Below are 19,424 nucleotides of genomic sequence, written 5' to 3'. Positions count from 1 at the left end.
AGTAAGGCAACACAAGCTGGACCTGTGTAAATCTTTACAGGGAATTTTGATAAACTAACGACTGGGCGGAAAATGGCAGATTTGATTAATAAAATACAATTTCAAAGCGATCAGATTTGGAAGACAACAAAAGATTGGGCTGATTTAAGGGAACCACTACACAATTTTTTTTTTTAGGAATGATTCTAGAGAAAAATATGAGATGCCAAAAAGAAGCAGAGGAATGTGAGGTATTGTCATAAATGTATGGGTGCCATCTATCACACGGATAGGACGGTAATTTGTGTGATTAAAAATGAGAGCAAATATTAACTATTTATAAAGGTCAAAATTCAAACTAATAGCAATCGTGTTTCGTTTCTAAAGAGAAGGGCGATGGGTTTAATTTTTTTTATTTATTACCTTCGTAGAATTAAAAAATTTAGGAAAATACATCTATATCATTGTATGTAAAAATATAAAAGTAACGTATATGGGTTCTGAGTGTACTAAATGTTCATTTCTGGTGTTGTTGGATACTTAAAATAGACACTGCAAATTAAGGGGCACGGGTGGGGCCATTTAAAATAATTGTGGCTCATTAGTCAGATTCCAGTGCTTTCCGAAGCTCGCAGCTGTGCTAGTTCACCATGTAAATTAGTGGAACATTGGTTGGTTTTTATTAGATTAGTGCCACATAATGAATAGGGAGTGTTGCTAATTAATCTTCGGTGTTATTGGCAGTCTTCATTCTTCCATATGAGCGAAAATATGCCTAAACATGAAGAAACGCATGCAGACTGATATGAATCCACAATCCCCTAGCAAGGATGGGCAGACTTGTGTGTAGAAACAGCTGGACAGGACATGTGTGCGTTTTCACATTAAGTCCACTCAGTTTATGAAGCTACTATTAACTACAAAATCACATGATGATAATCCTCTTGCAAAATGTGTAATCCGCAAACAGCCTTGTTTGGAAAGGATGGAGAAGAAAAATAACTGAGATACGGGAAAGAATAGAAAAAAAAAAGGTAATGTTTAATGGAAATGCAGATATTACAATCACATATAAAGCTAGAATTACGATTATATGTTTTGTAACACCCTGTCTCGAGTCAAATGTAATTTTTTTAAAAAACAAACAAACCTAAAAGCAAACGGGTAACAAAAAACAAAGACACCCCTCTCCCCCCTCCACCCCACCCCCCAGTTTTATTAAAGAGATACTGCATTTTTCTGAAAGCAAGAAAAACAAATGCAATATTTTATAGCAGGGGAAGGCAACCTTCGGCACTCCAGTTGTTGTAGACTACATATCCCCTGATGCTTTGCAAGCATTATGGCTGTAAGAGTATTGTAGGAAATGTAGTGCAGAACATCTGAAGTGCGGACCTTTGCCTACCCCTGCTGTATAACATGGATTCCTGCAACACTCAACACCAAGATCAGGACAATAAACTGCTTTTATTAAGTAAAACTCCAATCCTCCTCCTCTTGGAAGAAACATGGGAATTGTAGTCCCGCAACATCTTGTATGCGGCTCAAATACACTCCTCACCACTTTGGTGCCCTGAGGGTGCCCCCACCCTCAGAGATCCCCTCCCGCCGGGCTCTGGGATGAGGAAAGGGTTAAAACTTACCTTTATTTCAGCGCCGGGCGGGGAGCTCTCCGCCTCCGATCCTCCCTTTTGGCTGAATGTGCATGCGCGGCAAGAGCTGCGCGCGCATTCAGCCGGTCTCATAGGAAAGCATTTACAATTTACAATGCTTTCCTATGGACGCTTGCGTGCTCTCACTGTGATTTTCACAGTGAGAATCACGCAAGCGCCTCTAGCGGCTGTCAGTGAGACAGCCACTAGAGGATTTGGAGGCTGGATTAACCCTATTATAAACATAGCAGTTTCTCTGAAACGGCTATGTTTATAATAAAAAAGGTTAATCATAGAGGGACCTGGCACCCAGACCACTTAATTAAGCTGAAGTGGTCTGGGTGCCTAGAGTGGTCCTTTAACCCCTTAAGGACCAAACTTCTGGAATAAAAGGGAATCATGACATGTCACACATGTCATGTGTCCTTAAGGGGTTAAGGAGTTAATGAATCAAACTGCAGCACCGATTGAAATCTAGAATGTGCGGGTATAGAAAGCATCATAACTGACACAAACCTGGGCTTGTGACCGTACATAGCTTTACCAGTCCTTAATTCCACAACTTAAATAGTGCTTTAATATTTTATTAATCTAGGTCAAAAGAAATGAACAAACGCTGATGGTGCATTTTCATGTTTCTTTAGCAATGTCTTGACTCAATGGGCAGTAAACTTTTAATTTATCAGATTATTTCAAAAAGAGCTTTTAAATTACAAAATAACATTTTCCTTTTATCATAGTAGAATATGTCTACCTGAATTTGAAAGCAAACACAATATATGTGCAATAGTCATTCAATGAAATGCTGTTGGGTCCACTCATTCAATTTGATCAAATTCATAAAAAATTATAAAAATCTGTGTCTCAAACTGCAGGGCAAATAGGAGTAGCAGCAGAGCATCTGAAAATGGTGTCTGTACTCACATTGAGAAAGAGTGCCTCCTCAGAGCACTATATTTTATTAGATTTACATATATATTTCAAAATACAATATATTTTTAGACTGTTTGAAGGAAAACAATAGCTGCGTTATAATACTTAGTAAAAATGATTGCCTGGTATAAATCTATATAGGAGTATAAAAATATATATGGTTATTGAAACATCTTCTCTCTACATTAAAATATACTTAAAATGTCTGGGTATGGCAGTCATTTCCAAACTATTTCATTTTGATCATTACAGAAAAGAAAACGACAGAGATTATATTCCTAAACAAACTCACCTTTGGCACAAAGACGAGGCAGAGGGTAATTGTACTGCAAAATATGATGACTAAAGCCACAATGCAGAATTGGACGTTGGGTTGGTCTTTGGTGAGAAATGAGACAGCGGCTCCAATTATACACATAATTCCTACATTGTACACGCTCATTCCTATATACTTGCTGTCATTCAGTGCTGGTATGCTCACATTGCGAGTTTCCCATGCCAAGAAACAACCGAACAACTAGTTTAAATAAAGAACATCAAGAACATGTCTGTTAGTGTCTTTTGTTAAATTTGTTTGAGTTGCATTACAATGAGGTACTACATAATACAACTAAATGTTGCAATACACCAATACAGGACAAGTGGAAAGTTAACAGTACTATTAATATACTTAAGTACACCAAACAAAAAGTTATACAAAAAAGGTGTTATCATCTACAATATAAATGTCCATCCACTGATATCTCTGCTTGTTGCACATTCATACATTTATGAAATAAAAAACATAACAATATAAATAGTGTAAAACTGTATGTGACCAGCAGACAATGATTAATAGTAATTGGTAAGATTATTGATAAATGCTCTACTACTACAAATCAAAAACGTACTTTTGAGCTCAAACGTCCAACATTAACTGTGAATATGATGGGTGTGCACTGCCATACATGTACTTTACTATTAACAATGCTTGGCATACATGTAGCTATTGTGAAGTTCAAAACGGTTTCAGAACCAGTTGAATGTGTTAAACCTTTTTTTATTGTAAAATAAAGTTGTCTTATTGTGGTTTCTTATCATGGTTTACAACGTTTCCATGTGGGTCTGGGCCATATTAATAAAAGCTCTCGTCTACTGGTAACATATTTAGCCCCTAGCTGCAACTTATCGAGATATCCGTAGTATCTATGTAATCACAAAGACAATGTACATACATTTGTTTAAAAAAAACAAAAACAAAAACATTGGTTACCATCAGAAGGCCTTTGTAAGCATATACAATTCCAAGCCAGATGGTCATGTGAGTATTCTCACAATGCTCCAGAAATGGTAGGATAGCAATGTCTCTTCCTGCAGGGTCCGGCTGAAAGGACAAACAAAATGTGTAAGGTGTAGTTGGAAATTTTTTATTCAAAACATATTTCATTCTAAATGCAGAAAAGACAAATAGTGAAAGATGCTAAAAATACAAATGAACCTTTATATGCCATAGTTTAATTAAGTAGATTTAGATAACGATGTGGACAGCTAAAGACACGGCACCATATAACACATACAATAAATAATATAAAATGTTTTGTAGGCTTGGTGTGGGCATTAAAAAGGCTGACAAGTCCTAAAGTTGCCAAAAGATATATAAAGTAAGTAGAATCTTATAAAGTGGGAAATATGCCTCCACAGGTAGACCTGTCGAGAGAGGGGCAGAACTATGAAGACATGACACTTGTATAATAAAGTAATGCTCTAGGTAAAAGCCTAGTTTGATATATTGGAAGCTCCTATATAACACTCATCCCACATTATTATTATTATTATGTTATTATTTATATAGCGCCAACAAATTCCGCAGTGCTTTACAGTGGGTGGACGAACAAACATGTAGTTGTAAGACAAGTTGGACACACCGGAACAGAGAGGTTGAGGGCCCTGCTCAATGAGCTTACATGCTAGAGGGAGTGGGGAAAAGTGATACAAAATGGAAGGATAGTATTAGACTAATGACAGTTGCTAGAGAGGAATCAGTACAGTTTAATTGATATGCTATTATGAAAAAGTGGGGAGCAGAAAATTATTTACCTGACCTGGGTTGTATAAACACATGGAATAGTGCTGAGTGATAAAGTACTACTATGCAGAGGGAAGAAGTAAATAAATATTGATTGTATAAACCACAGAACATTATCTTTCATATACACTAAACTAGATTTGGAGATTCATTCCATTATGAACTGTAGTTCTCCTAAATTTGTACCGAATGGGTGATTGTATAAGTAAGTTTCTTAACTCTCAGACAAAATGTAGTGGAATTATTAACCAAGTGAACCATACAGGGAGTGCAGAATTATTAGGCAAGTTGTATTTTTGAGGATTAATTTTATTATTGAACAACAACCATGTTCTCAATGAACCCAAAAAACTCATTAATATCAAAGCTGAATATTTTTGGAAGTAGTTTTTAGTTTGTTTTTAGTTATAGCTATTTTAGGGGGATATCTGTGTGTGCAGGTGACTATTACTGTGCATAATTATTAGGCAACTTAACAAAAAACAAATATATACCCATTTCAATTATTTATTTTTACCAGTGGAACCAATATAACATCTCAACATTCACAAATATACATTTCTGACATTCAAAAACAAAACAAAAAAAATCAGTGACCAATATAGCCACCTTTCTTTGCAAGGACACTCAAAAGCCTGCCATCCATGGATTCTGTCAGTGTTTTGATCTGTTCACCATCAACATTGCGTGCAGAAGCAACCACAGCCTCCCAGACACTGTTCAGAGAGGTGTACTGTTTTCCCTCCTTGTAAATCTCACATTTGATGATGGACCACAGGTTCTCAATGGGGTTCAGATCAGGTAAACAAGGAGGCCATGTCATTAGATTTTCTTCTTTTATACCCTTTCTTGCCAGCCACGCTGTGGAGTACTTGGACGCGTGTGATGGAGCATTGTCCTGCATGAAAATCATGTTTTTCTTGAAGGATGCAGACTTCTTCCTGTACCACTGCTTGAAGAAGGTGTCTTCCAGAAACTGGCAGTAGGACTGGGAGTTGAGCTTGACTCAATCCTCAACCCGAAAAGGCCCCACAAGCTCATCTTTGATGATACCAGCCCAAACCAGTACTCCACCTCCACCTTGCTGGCGTCTGAGTCGGACTGGAGCTCTCTGCCCTTTACCAATCCAGCCACGGGCCCATCCATCTGGCCCATCAAGACGTACTCTCATTTCATCAGTCCATAAAACCTTAGAAAAATCAGTCTTGAGATATTTCTTGGCCCAGTCTTGACGTTTCAGCTTGTGTGTCTTGTTCAGTGGTGGTCGTCTTTCAGCCTTTCTTACCTTGGCCATGTCTCTGAGTATTGCACACCTTGTGCTTTTGGGCACTCCAGTGATATTGCAGCTCTGAAATATGGCCAAACTGGTGGCAAGTGGCATCTTGGCAGCTGCACGCTTGACTTTTCTCAGTTCATGGGCAGTTATTTTGCGCCTTGGTTTTTCCACACGCTTCTTGCGACCCTGTTGACTATTTTGAATGAAACGCTTGATTGTTCGATAATCACGCTTCAGAAGCTTTGCAATTTTAAGAGTGCTGCATCCCTCTGCAAGATATCTCACTATTTTTGACTTTTCTGAGCCTGTCAAGTCCTTCTTTTGACCCATTTTGCCAAAGGAAAGGAAGTTGCCTAATAATTATGCACTGTGTAATTGATGGGCTATTTTGGGTATCTGCTAGTATACCTATAATAGAGGACAAAACATAGTGCAAATATTGCTACAAAACTATTATAAAGCTTGCAGTGGTTAATATGCACTCACATATTCCAGAATGATAAAGCGTGTTATGGGTGCCTCCCCTCGATGGAGATGGGTTTTTTTTTCCTTTTTGATTTTCCCTCCTCAAGTGATAGCCAATAGGGGATCCAGGTCAGCCAAAGATTCCAAAGAAACAGCAACCATACGGAATACTCCAAAGGCAATTTATTCACTTACAAAGATTTTAAGAGGGTGTACAAAATAAAAATAAAATGATAAAAGCAATATAAATAAAAGATCCTGGTCCTACGCGTTTCGTCCTTGTGCAAACAGGACTTCCTCAGGGACCTCTTTCAATGCTCATCCAGTAACAGATACATAAAAATGAAAACAGCATGTATCTGTTACTGGATGAGCATTGAAAGAGGTCCCTGAGGAAGTCCTGCCTAATAATTCTGCACTCCCTGTACAATGAACAAGTATGTCCATTTTCATTTACGGTCGTTCCTCTAATTCTGATTTTTTTTACATCTTTTTTCGTTAACTTAATTTGGATCAGCCGAAGCACCATATGGCTGAATCAAATGTAGGAAAATGATGCCATGTGTAAGAAAATAGAAAGTTGTTATAGTGCTCCCTTATAAATGTTTATTGTAGAAAAAATAATACTATGGTAAGAGCATGTGTCTCTCACACGCTATACATTTCACTAAAGGATGATATGACAGCAAGTATTTATTTTCTGACATAAACTATTTTTCTGAGTACTTCAGTTGCTACACACTGATCTCTTTAGTGCTTCCACGGTTGGGAATACACAAAAATTTAGTTCCAACCCTGAAGCCCAGAAGTGTTTAAAGGAGCACTACAGTGCCAGGAAAACAAACACGTTTTTCTGGAACTATAGGGTTATTAGTTCCCCCCTCCCTCAGGGCCCCCCTCCTGCTGGGCTGAAGGGGTTAAAACCCCTTCAGCCACTTACCTTAATCCAGCGCCAGGCTTCCTCGGTGCTCGTAACCTCTCCTTCCCCTGCCAACGTCAGCTCCTAATGCGCATGCACAGCCAGAACCGCGTGCGTGTTCAAACCGCCCATAGGAGAGCATTACTCAATGCTTTCCTATGGACCTCCAGCGTGTCCTCAATGCGATTTTTGCATTGAGGATTGCGGAAGCGGCCTCTATGGGCTGTCAGGGAGAAAGCCACTAGAGGCTGGATTAACCCTCAATGTAAACATAGCAGTTTTTATTAATTTAGCAGAAGTGGTCTGGGTGCCTATAGTGGTCCTTTAATCAAAGTATATACATTCTTTGCTGGATTTGTGAAATTTGTGGAATGACTGTTCCCCTAAATACAACAAAATGTCTATGTTAGATCGATTGAATGCACAGTATATATTTATACGTGATTATTTTGTGTAATTCATATAAGTGGGATTTGTATGTTTATTGTTTACATCATCATGTAACATAAACTGACCAATAAATACACAACTATTTTATTCTAAATAATTACATACAATTGGTATATAATTACTCATTTTAAACTAAAAGTACAATGGGAATCTCGAAGAAAGCTTACGTATGAATACAGATAATTAAGGTTAACAAAATCTCATGAGTTACATGCCAAACTACATGCTACATTAAGCCAATTTTCACAATTTACGTCCAGATATCGAAAAACATGGCTCCTCAATTACTTATTAAGTAAGGTTTGTTGTATTTATTGTATGTTATGTAGACAAACAAATCTTAAGAACAGATAAACTATAATAAATTCTAACAGTATTTGTGTGTGTCAATATATAACATGCAATATATAATCAAGGGCATGAAGAAACTTTTTTCACACCTTTTTCCAAAAATCGACCCAAAAACTATTTTCTGAGGGTGCTTTTCATTTTCTGTTCAGACTTGAAGGATTCTAGTTTTTGATAGGCACAGAGTAACTAAAATATCACTATATTTTTGAGATTTACTATTTTAGTCTAATGTTCGTAACGTAACCAACCTTGCGAATTTCAATGGGAAAAAAACTGAAAAATGTAACATACTATATTTGACCCTGTAACTTCCCAAAACACCATAAAACCTGCACATAGGGGGTACTGTTTCACACGTGAGACATCGCTGAATCCAAATATGTGTATTTTCTTGCAGTTAAAGCAAACAGTATTATGACATTCACAGTTAAAATGTCATGTAGAACTACAAAAAAATTCTTATTTTCCCCCATTTTTTTTTTATAGTTTATTCATATTAAATTATGTTTCATAGCTAAATATTTGATGTTAAATGAAAGCCCTGTTTCCCCTGAATAAGTTATATATAATAAGTGTGGGTGCACTTAATATGAAAGAGGTGAATTACGGTTGAACAGACATATAGTCAAATTCCAGGTTTTGTTTTACGTTTTGTTTTAATCACAACGTGTACATTTGGCTCAGTCCTTAAGGGGTTAAACAATTATTGCAAGTCAAACCATATGTCACATTTGCTGACAGTTTACCGATGAAAAGCAGCACTGTATTTTTGACTGATTAGTTAAATCTTGTCATTTTTTAGCTTGGTACTTCCCCTGACCTATTTGCTGTACTTACTCATGTTCAGTGAGTGAATGATTTTTTTTATCATCTAATATAATTAGAGGCCCTGAAAAAAGAGGTATCAATACGGGGATTCGGTGCAACCCATATATACCACTTTTTATAACATTGACTTTTTTTTTTTTGTTTACCCTATATTTACTGTGATTTAAACACATAAAACTAAATATGTGTCTAGTTCTTATTAGAGAATTGAATAAAGCCATTGTTCCATCTTCCTATGGTATGAATAAGCTTCTTAATCTTTTATTCTATGGATTTTTAAGAGATCAGTCAAAATAAAGCTGTCACAAGATGTTGTAACCATCATTACCATGTGCAAGGTCACTAGAACCTCAATGACAGGGCAAAGGAATATTATTTTCATTTTGCAGTGCCAACTTCAGTTGTGAAATGTCTTTCAGGGTGCAATAACATATTCAAAGATAAAACACAATAGTAAGTTGCAAAAATACTTTCTAATAATAACTACGGTAATAACATTTTTTTTTTCTTGTTGTCAGCAATCCTGTTTGAAACATACACTGTCATTTGACAGAACAAATAAACCACCAAATAGTGCACACAAGAGGCTTGACTTGGAGAATAAAAAAAAGTAAACCTTATAAAATAGATTTTAACAAAATGTTAAAAAGTTCTCACTTTTGGTCTGTGAAAAAATGGTATTTGATTACCAGAGATAAATGAATCCTTTATAATTATATTTGTTATTGGGTGAAATAATTTTGTACTTGACTTACTACTTTAATAACAGTTTTAAGGTTCATTGAGCAATATTGGTTGTTTACTCATGTAATGGAGCTTTTAAAATTCATGTGAAAAGTAACAGTGGCACTGTTATATGGATTAAACATAAGGACAGGTTGTATATGATTGTTTTTTTTTTTTTTACAGTTATGCAAACTATTTTTCTATTATTAAATAAATAAATAAAATATTCCTGTAAAATTCAGAAGTTTTTTTTAATAAGAAACATTAGTTAATTAAAACTATTACGGGGTACCACACTGACTCCAGAAGCGTTATCTCATTATCAGTGGACTATTTTTTGAGGATCGTAATGTATGCGCGTGATATGATATGATTCATACAAAAATATAATATAAATATATTAAAAAATAAATAAAATTTAGTTGTTATGTAGTTATATCTAGAAACTTGCTGGGTTTCATCTAGATTCTCCGGCTGCTGAAGTTCTCGAGGAAGGAGAGTTTTGAATACACCTAACCTATATCACACAAGTTGAAAAGAGACTTGTATCCATCAAGTTCAGCCTTTCTCACATCTGTTTTTGCTGTTGATCAAAAAGAAGGGAAAAAAAATAGACAATCCTTCACCCCCCCCCCCCCCCCCCCAAAAAACAACAACAACAAAACCCAAGTTTGAAGCACTTTCCAATTTTGCAACAAACAAGGAAAAAATTCCTTGTCAACCCCAGAATGGCAGTGAGATCTCTCTTTGCTTCAAGATATTGTTACTCTACCTATTCAATGTTATACCCCTGAATATCAGGTTTCTACATCCCGTTGTTGTTTAAAAATCTGTTCAGACACTGATGAAACCATTTCTTCAGTCAGAGAATTCACGTCCTTCTTGCTCTTATTGTAAAAAAAACAAACCTTTCTTTGCCTTAGACTAAATCTCTTTTTTTCCACTCTAAATGGGTGACACTGTGTCCTAGTTATGAATAGATTTTAAAACAATGTTTTGTAAAGGCCCCATATACTTGTATAATGCAATATTCCCCCTGAGGTGCCATTTTTCTAAACAGTTTTACATCTGTTAACTTTTTTTCATAACTTAAAGGTTCCATTCCTTTTATTAGCCTCTGCACTTGTTCTAATGCCAAAATATCCTACTTTAGAACAGGTGCCCAATATTGTGTGGCATATTAAATGCGTGATCTTACTATTGATTTATAAAAAGGCCAAATAATATTTTCATCTGGAGAATGAATGCCTCTTTTTATGCATAACAATACCTTACTTTTCTCAGCAACTGCTGATTGCCATTGCACATTTTTGCCTAGACAACTGCACATTTTCTAGTTTTTGTATAGCGAATATTGGGGGATCCACAGACATGTAGAAAGACTATATACCGGTAGTATTCTTTATCTTATACTATTTCAGATAAGTTATGAAATATTAGCACAGAATATTAGAATAATGTCTCTATGTCTTGTAAATCTCATGTGTCCAGTACCTAGGATGGATCAAATTTCAACAAACAATGTTGATATGCTCCTAGATTTACAAAAAAAGGGCAGTGCCAAAAGTTCCTGACAAGATCGGATCATTCTGCTATTATTCCAATCTTTTTCACTGTCGATTAATCAGCCTGGAGGAACTGGTGCCTAGTAGTTACAACTTAAATGCTCCACTAGCTTCAATGACTCAGTCTACTTTCATATAATGCATTTGATTAAAATAGGCCATTTCCTCCTAATTCTACTGCTATGTATCCATAGAAATATTGAAAAAAAAAATGAAGAAAAAAAATATTCATTACATTAATCAGTAACGTTAACATTTTGCGACAAAAGTGCATGATGAAAAAATATCATTTTGCAGGTAACAATGATCTCATCTTGTGCACAGGAGGCTAAAAATATTATAGTATAATTAATGATGCACACATTTGCAGATGCTGTGTACACCTGCAGAAAAAATGGAACGTTGAATGAAATCTGGAAGAGCTTTGCTGGGCTTGTGATGAATTCACAGAGGGAGTTAATGAGCCCACTTGATATCAAGACTGTTCAGCAGCAACGCATAAACACTCTGTAGGGGATAATAAAGACACTGAGCCATAACACTGGAGAGATTGCATTCAATTCAAGATAGATGGTTTACCAGCACAAGGAACGTATAGTGTCTTTTCCTAAGTAATGGACTGGATCGAGAGTAGATCGTTCTTAACCTCTTTGCTTACATGGCGCTGATTTTTAAGACATCATTGCACATATAATATGCTGTAGAACTAAACATGCAACAGAGTATCAGAAAAACATGGTGCAAGCATCTATTAGAAATACACCATAATTTATCATGGATTTATAATTATTTATAAAGAATTAACTCATTTTTGTATTTTATTATATGCTGAGTAACACATGCTTAGTAAGTGTTGGCAAAAATAATAATAACAAAAAATATTAATTTGTAGACCCTGATTATAACGAAGTCAACTTAAAGAAAGTAATGATTTTTTTTTGCATAAAGATGCATAACTGTGGCTTAGTAAAAAAAAAAAAAAAAAGTACTAAACTGTATGTTTAAGTAAGTTGGGGTACAAGGCAAAATATTTGGATGGTCTGACATTGTCAGACTGAATTTTAGATCTATGGCAATGATGGCTCCAATCTGGCATTCCAGCTGTTTCCCATGAATCTTAGATTCCCAGATTTCCCATTGGGTTGAACATTTAGATGCCAATGTTTAAGCAGCTATTACTTTTTTAACTTTTCTCCATGCTTATTTATAAAATAATTATAATTTATTTAGACGTTATTACATACTAGACACGAGCACAGGGAAGATCATTTTTTATTTTTTTTATTCTTTATTTTTGTTGTGCATGTTATACATAGCAATGACATACGCCACAACAGCGTGTCTGAGAATGTACTTAAATTGAACAGTGGCATGAGGAATTGCACAGTTTTATATACCGTATATACTCGAGTATAAGCCGACCCGAATATAAGCCGAGGCCCCTAATTTTATCCAAAAAAACTGGGAAAACTTATTGACTCGAGTATAAGACTAGGGTGGGAAATGCAGCAGCTACTGGTAAATTTCTAAATAAAATTAGATCCTAAAAAAAATATATTAATTGAATATTTATTTACAGTGTGTGTATAATGAATGCAGTGTGTGCGTATGTGTGTGTGTATGAGTGCAGCGTGTGTGTATGAGTGCAGCGTGTGTGTATGAGTGCAGCGTGTGTGTATGAGTGCAGCGTGTGTGTATGAGTGCAGTGTGTGTGTGCATGAATGCAGTGTGTGTGTGCATGAATGCAGTGTGTGTGTGTATGAATGCAGTGTGTGCAGGGCCGGTGCAAGGATATTTGCCGCCGTAGGCAAAACATTTTTTGCCGCCCCCGCCGCCCCCTCCCCCCCCCATATGTCCTGACTTCCCCTCCTCCTCCCTCAGTGGTCCTTACCTCCCCACCCCCGTGTTCCTTCACCCCCCCCCCAGTGGTCCTGACTCACCCCTCCCCTAGTGGTCCTTACCCTCCCCTCCCCTAGTGGTCCTTACTTCCCCCTCCCCTCCCATAGTGGTCCTTATCCCACCCCCTCCCTCTCATAGTGGTCCTTATCCCCCTTCTCCCTCCCATAGTGTTCCTTATCCCCCCCCATCCCTCCCATAGTGGTCCATATACCCCCCCCCCTCCCTCCCATAGTGGTCCTTATACCCCCCTCCCTCCCATAGTGGTCCTTATCCCACCCCCTCCCATAGTGGTCCTTATACCCCCCCTCCCTCCCATAGTGGTCCTTATACCCCCCTCCCTCCAATAGTGGTCCTTATCCCCCCCCCTCCCTCCCATAGTGGTCCTTATCCCCCTTTTTTTTGTTATTAATTTTTTTTATTATTATTATTATTTTTTATTTTATTTATATATTTTTTTTTTTCGTCCCCCCTCCCTGCTTGATATATGGCAGGGAGGGGGGCTCCTTCCCTGGTGGTCCAGTGGCAGTTCAGTGGGGGGGGAGAGGGGGGCTGGCAGAGCTGTAACTTACCTGTTCTGCAGCTCCTGTCAGCTCCCTCCTCCTCTGCGCCGTCCGTGCAGCTCCTTCTATCAGCTCACACTGTAAGTCTCGCGAGAGCCGCGGCTCTCGCGAGACTTACACTAGGAGCTGACCGAGGTGCTGAACGGACGGCGCAGAGGAGGAGAGAGCTGACAGGAGCTGCAGAACAGGTAAGTTACAGCTCTGCCAGCCCCCCTCTCCCCCGGTCTGTATTATGGCAATGCAAATTGCCATAATACAGACAGTGACTCGAGTATAAGCCGAGTTGGGGTTTTTCAGCCCAAAAAATGGGCTGAAAAACTCGGCTTATACTCGAGTATATACGGTAATTATAACACTCGTCAGATTGGCTAAACAGTGAAGTCATTAGAATAAAGTGAAAAGGTCAACGCTTAACAGTGCTAGGCTAGTTATGCTACCATAGTTGTCCACATTTTTAGGATACTAAGCTAGTGTACAATTTGTGTAGGCGTTATAAGCAGGCTTATTGAGTCTTGTAGGGGAGTAACAGCATGCAGTATATGCTTCAATAGACCACATTAGCTGATATTTAAATATGCACATTTTTGTAATTTTAGATTCTCTTTTACAATGTAGTTACAGTGCTGCCTTGCATAGTGGTATTCTTATTTACAAGAAAATACTGTAAGCGGGGTGTGGGTGGTTATTCAGACTAGTATTGAGGTATAGATAGGTTATATCTGTACGTTAGCTAGTCTAAATGTTCCAGCAGTGCATTGCTATGCCGGGTAAACAGGCTGGTGCAGTTTATTTAACAATGATAGGTACAGTCGAGGTTTAAGTAGCTTATATAGCAATTCAGAGATAAGCACCCAGGGTTAAGGACTCTGAAAGCGTTCGTTTGTAGTCTGCATGGGCATAATAAAGTTGTAAATGCAGCCTATAGAGGCAAGGGAGCTGTGTTCCCGCTCATTTACGTGTGACCCTTGAGCTGCCAGTCCTCCACCCGTGCCTCCCGTGTCGGGCCCGGCCCCCCAGCGGGGCGCTACGCAGCACCGTGGGCACTCAGAGTCCAGATCAGCCCATTGGACTCCCCACCAAAAGTCCATGTACTGACGGTCTCCTGCACCTCCCCAGTGCCACCTGCACCTCCATGAAGCACTTGGTCCCGTGTGTCTCACCCGGCGCCGGTCTCACACTCAGGCATGCGGTACTTTCCCCTTGGCCACCGGTATACCGGGGGTCTGTAAACCCCAGTCCTGCAGGGCTCTCAGCACCAGGGACCTCCTTCTCTGGGCACCCTTAAACCCAGATGCAGGGGCCTCTGCTTCTCCAGGGGGTAGGCCGCCCGGGGGCGCATTTGCAGGTTAGCAGCCGTCCACGTCCTCTGAGCTGTAGTGAAAAGCCTCTACATGAGGGCAAGTGATCTCCGTTGTGTCTGCCCCTATGTCCATCTGATTAGAACCTCTGGCGGGCTGTTCCTCAGGCAGCCTTTGCCAGTGCAGGCGAGCAGCCCAAGACCAGCACGAGGGTCCCATCACCGCGAGGGCCGCCGCCATGAGGTCGGGATAACCCCCGCCGACCATGGGGGGGGGAGCGGGGCCATACCGCCAGGCAAGCCCCTTCCGTGTTGTGTCTGTCTTTATGGGGCACTTTCACGCCACCCGCTCTACTCAAATGCCGCTTACGTCCAGGCTCTTGGCTGTGAGTAGGCCGGTGGATGTTGGCATCCGCTCTCCCGGCTTGCCTTTGAAAACTTGCGGGTATATTTTCAAAGCTGAGGTTATGCTCTTCTCCCTGACTGCAGCGATGCCATCTTTTGAGCGCTCTGTATCCACTTTTAATGCCTTTTTCATGCGCTCGGATCTGGAGCCTAAGCTCATGGCTGCCAGCCAGCCCGGCGGCCCGGCCCCGCCCCAGGAAAATCATTTTTGGATTAGTTAATTTTCGAATTTTCGACTCACTCTTTTCTTCATTTTTCTCTTTCAGTTGTTTGTTTATTAGATAACTGTGTAATTTGCCATCCTTATCAAAATGAATCTGAAACAAATCGATTCAATTCATTACATATCCTTTTGTATTCTTTTCTATTCGTTTTTGATTCAGAAATTCGGACACCTATGTATTGCAAAATTGGGATAAATGCATATGGAATTTGATTGGGAACATCTATTACATATCATGCAAGCACACATGTAAAATATGGCCAATGGTTTAGGCATTAGAGATAGAGCTATATCTTAAAGGGACACTATAGTCACCAGAACTTATTGTAGTTGTTCTGGTGAGTATAGTCAGTCCCTGCAGGCTTTTCAGGGAAAAAGCATTGTTTACATTACATCCTAGGAACACCTCTTGTGGCCACTCCTCTGCATGGAGATGCTGAACTTTCCTCATAGAGATCCATTGATTCAATGCATCTATATGAGTAGATGCTGATTGGCCAGAGCAGTGTTTTGCTCCGCCCCTGCCCCACTCCACCTTCTTGTCGGACATCATCAGAATTGACAACCTCAACCAATCCAATGCTTTCCTACGGGAAAGCATTGTGATTGGCAGAGATCCTCAGTTGTGATCATCCGGGGTGGAGCCAAACTCTGGGAGACCCGCACAGCGCAGTAAAAAGGTGAGTAAATCACCTTTCTAACCCTAAGTAAGTGGGGCTGACCCCTAAACAGTGGTTCCTGACACTATAGTGCCCCTTTAAATATAACCTTCAGTGCAAAGTGGGGTAAACCTTACACTAGAAAATAGTACAGGTATGTAGTGGCAGAGGATGCAGATCTTCCTGTCCACTGTCTGGATGTAATATCCATCACACATTTGGATTTTAAGACTGAATTTTAAGTCTTTATAGTAAGAGCCTAGATACTTTTAACACAATTTTTAAGTTTCTATTTTTTCTTATATACTGGAAAATGGTGGAATATGGTAACTACAAGTCGTGACTACAGAAGGCTGGATTAGAAATAAACTTTTAAGGCTAATTTTTCTCAACAAACATTTATGATCAGAGACACTTTTAGATATTATATTTTCATTTTTATTGTGTACTATTCTAGGTTTTGTCACATTATGACAGTGAGATTATTATTGTTTTTAATATTTTACACATTTTTATTTGGCAGATGTTATGCTATTTGCTATCTGTATTTCATGGAAAGTCATGCTACATGTCTGTTTAAAATAGTATATAACCTGACAAATAGTGGATGGCATTTTAAATTCAATTCAACATTTTAAATAGTAGTTTTAAGAGGCAGACAAGAAGAATATAATTTCCCCTATCCCCTACATTAGAGGCAGACAAAGTATGTGTTGAACAGTTATACAAAGCTTGTATGTGAAGAGAAATCGAATACAGACTCACAATGGTGGTGCTTGAGATCTAAATTTATCCGAAAGGAGTCACAGCAGTGAAATACCAATTGAGGAACCTATTGAGGTCAGCGAAACGCGTCTTGAAGGCTTATTTTGATCACCCTGTATCTTTAGTTCCATGTTTGTTTTTTACTTTGTTTTAAATATATAGCCATGGGGCTTTAGATTTTTATTTTATTTATTACTGGTATTTATAAAGCGCCAACAGTTTCCGCAGCACTGTACAATTAGTGGAGTAAGTACAATATACACTGAGGAAAAATGCAGAGCTTCAGTATTGTTAAAAATTAATAGAAAAAGTTAGGATTTCTATCAGGGTGGTGCTATCCCTATATATGACAAGTCCATGTACCTCAGAGGCAGGATTTTAGGGCTTAGCCTCTTATTCATGTGAGTTGAAAGCATGTATTCTATTCATATTTCCATTAAATATTACAATTCGCACTAAATTGAGGTTACCATCTAGCATTATCCCAAAGGTGTGCTGGACCCTTAAAGATACCAACTGCTACACTACCTAGAGCCAGGTAATTTTTGGCTCTCTATTATGTGAGTTGTCACTTGGGAATACACAGAAACAAAGGTAGTGTGCATATGTAGAAGACCCACAAATATTCATAGATAATACACGCACAGTGGGTAAATGTGTGATAATAAAGGATGAGATAAATGCCCCAGTATCGATCAATCTTAGTACATCACAAGCATTTAAGAAAATGGCTTTAGGTTTAAGAAACTGGCTCAGGTAGTGTCGCTTTAAAGAGAAATTCTTGGGCTTTTTCTTGAAATAACTCCAACAGGAAGCTTGGTCCTCAGTATGTAGGAGGCACGAAAATGAGCGAACATCAAATTAGAATAGTATAAAAAGTAACATTTATTACAAAGAGATAAAAAGCCTTACATTAAGGTCTTGAAATATCAGCATCGAAAACGGAGGTGGAACGCATGTGACCCAGGAAGTAAAGAACGGTGGAATGCATGAACCCGGAAGTAGCGAGCGGCAAGCGTGATACCACACGAATGTTAATGTAATCATAAAGAGGACCTTGGGGATTGGTTTACTGGTGAAGGGGGTGGGTTCCGAGTACCTGTACTCCGCGCCAAAAGGCTTTTAAATATGTGTATAGTTTGTGTCATTTAGAATTGCACCTGAGGATCCATCGTCGAAACGCGTTGTGTTGATATTTCAAGAACTTAATGTAAGGCTTTTTATCTCTTTGAAATAAATTTTACTTTTTATACTCTCCTAATTTGATGTTCGCTCATTTTCGTGCCTCCTATACTCTGAGGACCAAGCTTCTTCCTGTTGGAGTTATTTCAAGAAAAAGCCCAAGATTTTCTCCTTAAAGCGACACTACCTGAGCCAGTTTCTTAAAGGACTACTCTAGGCACCCAGACCACTTTAGCCTTATGAAGTGGTCTGGGTGCCAGGTCCAGCTAGGGTTAACCCGTTTTTTTTATAAACATAGCAGTTTCAGAGAAACTGCTATGTTTATTAATGGGTTAAGCCTTCCCCCAAATCCTCTAGTGGCTGTCTCATTGACAGCTGCTAGAGGCGCTTGCGTGATTCTCATTGTGAAAATCACAGTGAGAGCACGCAAGCGTCCATAGGAAAGCATTGTAAATGCTTTCCTATGCGACCGGCTGAATGCGCGCGCAGCTCTTGCCGCGCGTGCGCATTCAGCCGACGGGGCGGAACAGAGGAGGATCGGAGGCAGGGATCTCCCCGCCCAGCGCTGGAAAAAGGTAAGTTTTACCCCTTTTCCCCTTTCCAGAGCAGGGCGGGAGGGGGACCCTGAGGGTGGGGGCACCCTCAGGGCACTATAGTGCCAGGAAAACGAGTATGTTTTTCTGGCACTAGAGTGGTCCTTTAAACAGGCTCTAGTAAATGCTTGTGATCTACTAAGATTGATCGATACTGGGATATTTATCTTATCCATTATTATCACACATTTACCCACTGTGCGTAAATTATCTATAAATATTTGTGGGTCTTCTATATATGCGCTGCACACTACCTTTTTTTCTGTGTATCTTTGTTCTTGTGGGATTTATGTGATGTGTCCTAGCTGCTACCGTTCTAGCACCACAGATTGTACATTTCTCCATTTTTCTGTCACTTGGGAATCACTATCTATTATTATTAATATTATTATTATTATTATTATTATGCTATTTATAATGCGGATTTATACTATATCTTCTTTGTTTCTCATTATTATTTTTGAGAAACTCCTGTTTGCAGTTCTAATATTAGGTAAAAAGTATTTAATATTTATTTTAACACTTCATTCTCCACCTTTTCCTATTCATGAAGTGTTTTTTGAAAGGTTGTTCAAGTCACATGCAGGGAAGTGTGACTACGGCTGTACAAACAAAGTGATTTAACTCCTAAA

At 38.8% G+C, this 19,424-nt stretch overlaps 1 protein-coding gene across 2 annotated transcripts in view; it reads right to left on the bottom strand.

Annotated features, from left to right (window-relative positions):
- The window catches only part of GABBR2 (gamma-aminobutyric acid type B receptor subunit 2), a 630,870-nt gene that overhangs the window by 20,704 nt on the left and 590,742 nt on the right, over positions 1-19,424 (bottom strand). For both annotated transcript variants that reach the window (XM_063451858.1, XM_063451859.1), the window contains exons 14-15: positions 3,817-3,927; positions 2,857-3,081 (exon numbers count right to left, since the gene is read on the bottom strand). In XM_063451858.1, coding sequence (XP_063307928.1) covers positions 2,857-3,081; positions 3,817-3,927 — 336 coding nt within the window. The remainder of the gene's footprint in view (positions 1-2,856; positions 3,082-3,816; positions 3,928-19,424) is intronic.

The sequence above is a fragment of the Pelobates fuscus genome, chromosome 4, assembly GCF_036172605.1.
Source record: "Pelobates fuscus isolate aPelFus1 chromosome 4, aPelFus1.pri, whole genome shotgun sequence".
NCBI classification, from domain to species: Eukaryota; Metazoa; Chordata; class Amphibia; order Anura; family Pelobatidae; genus Pelobates; species Pelobates fuscus.
This window is presented reverse-complemented; position numbering and strand designations above follow the sequence as displayed.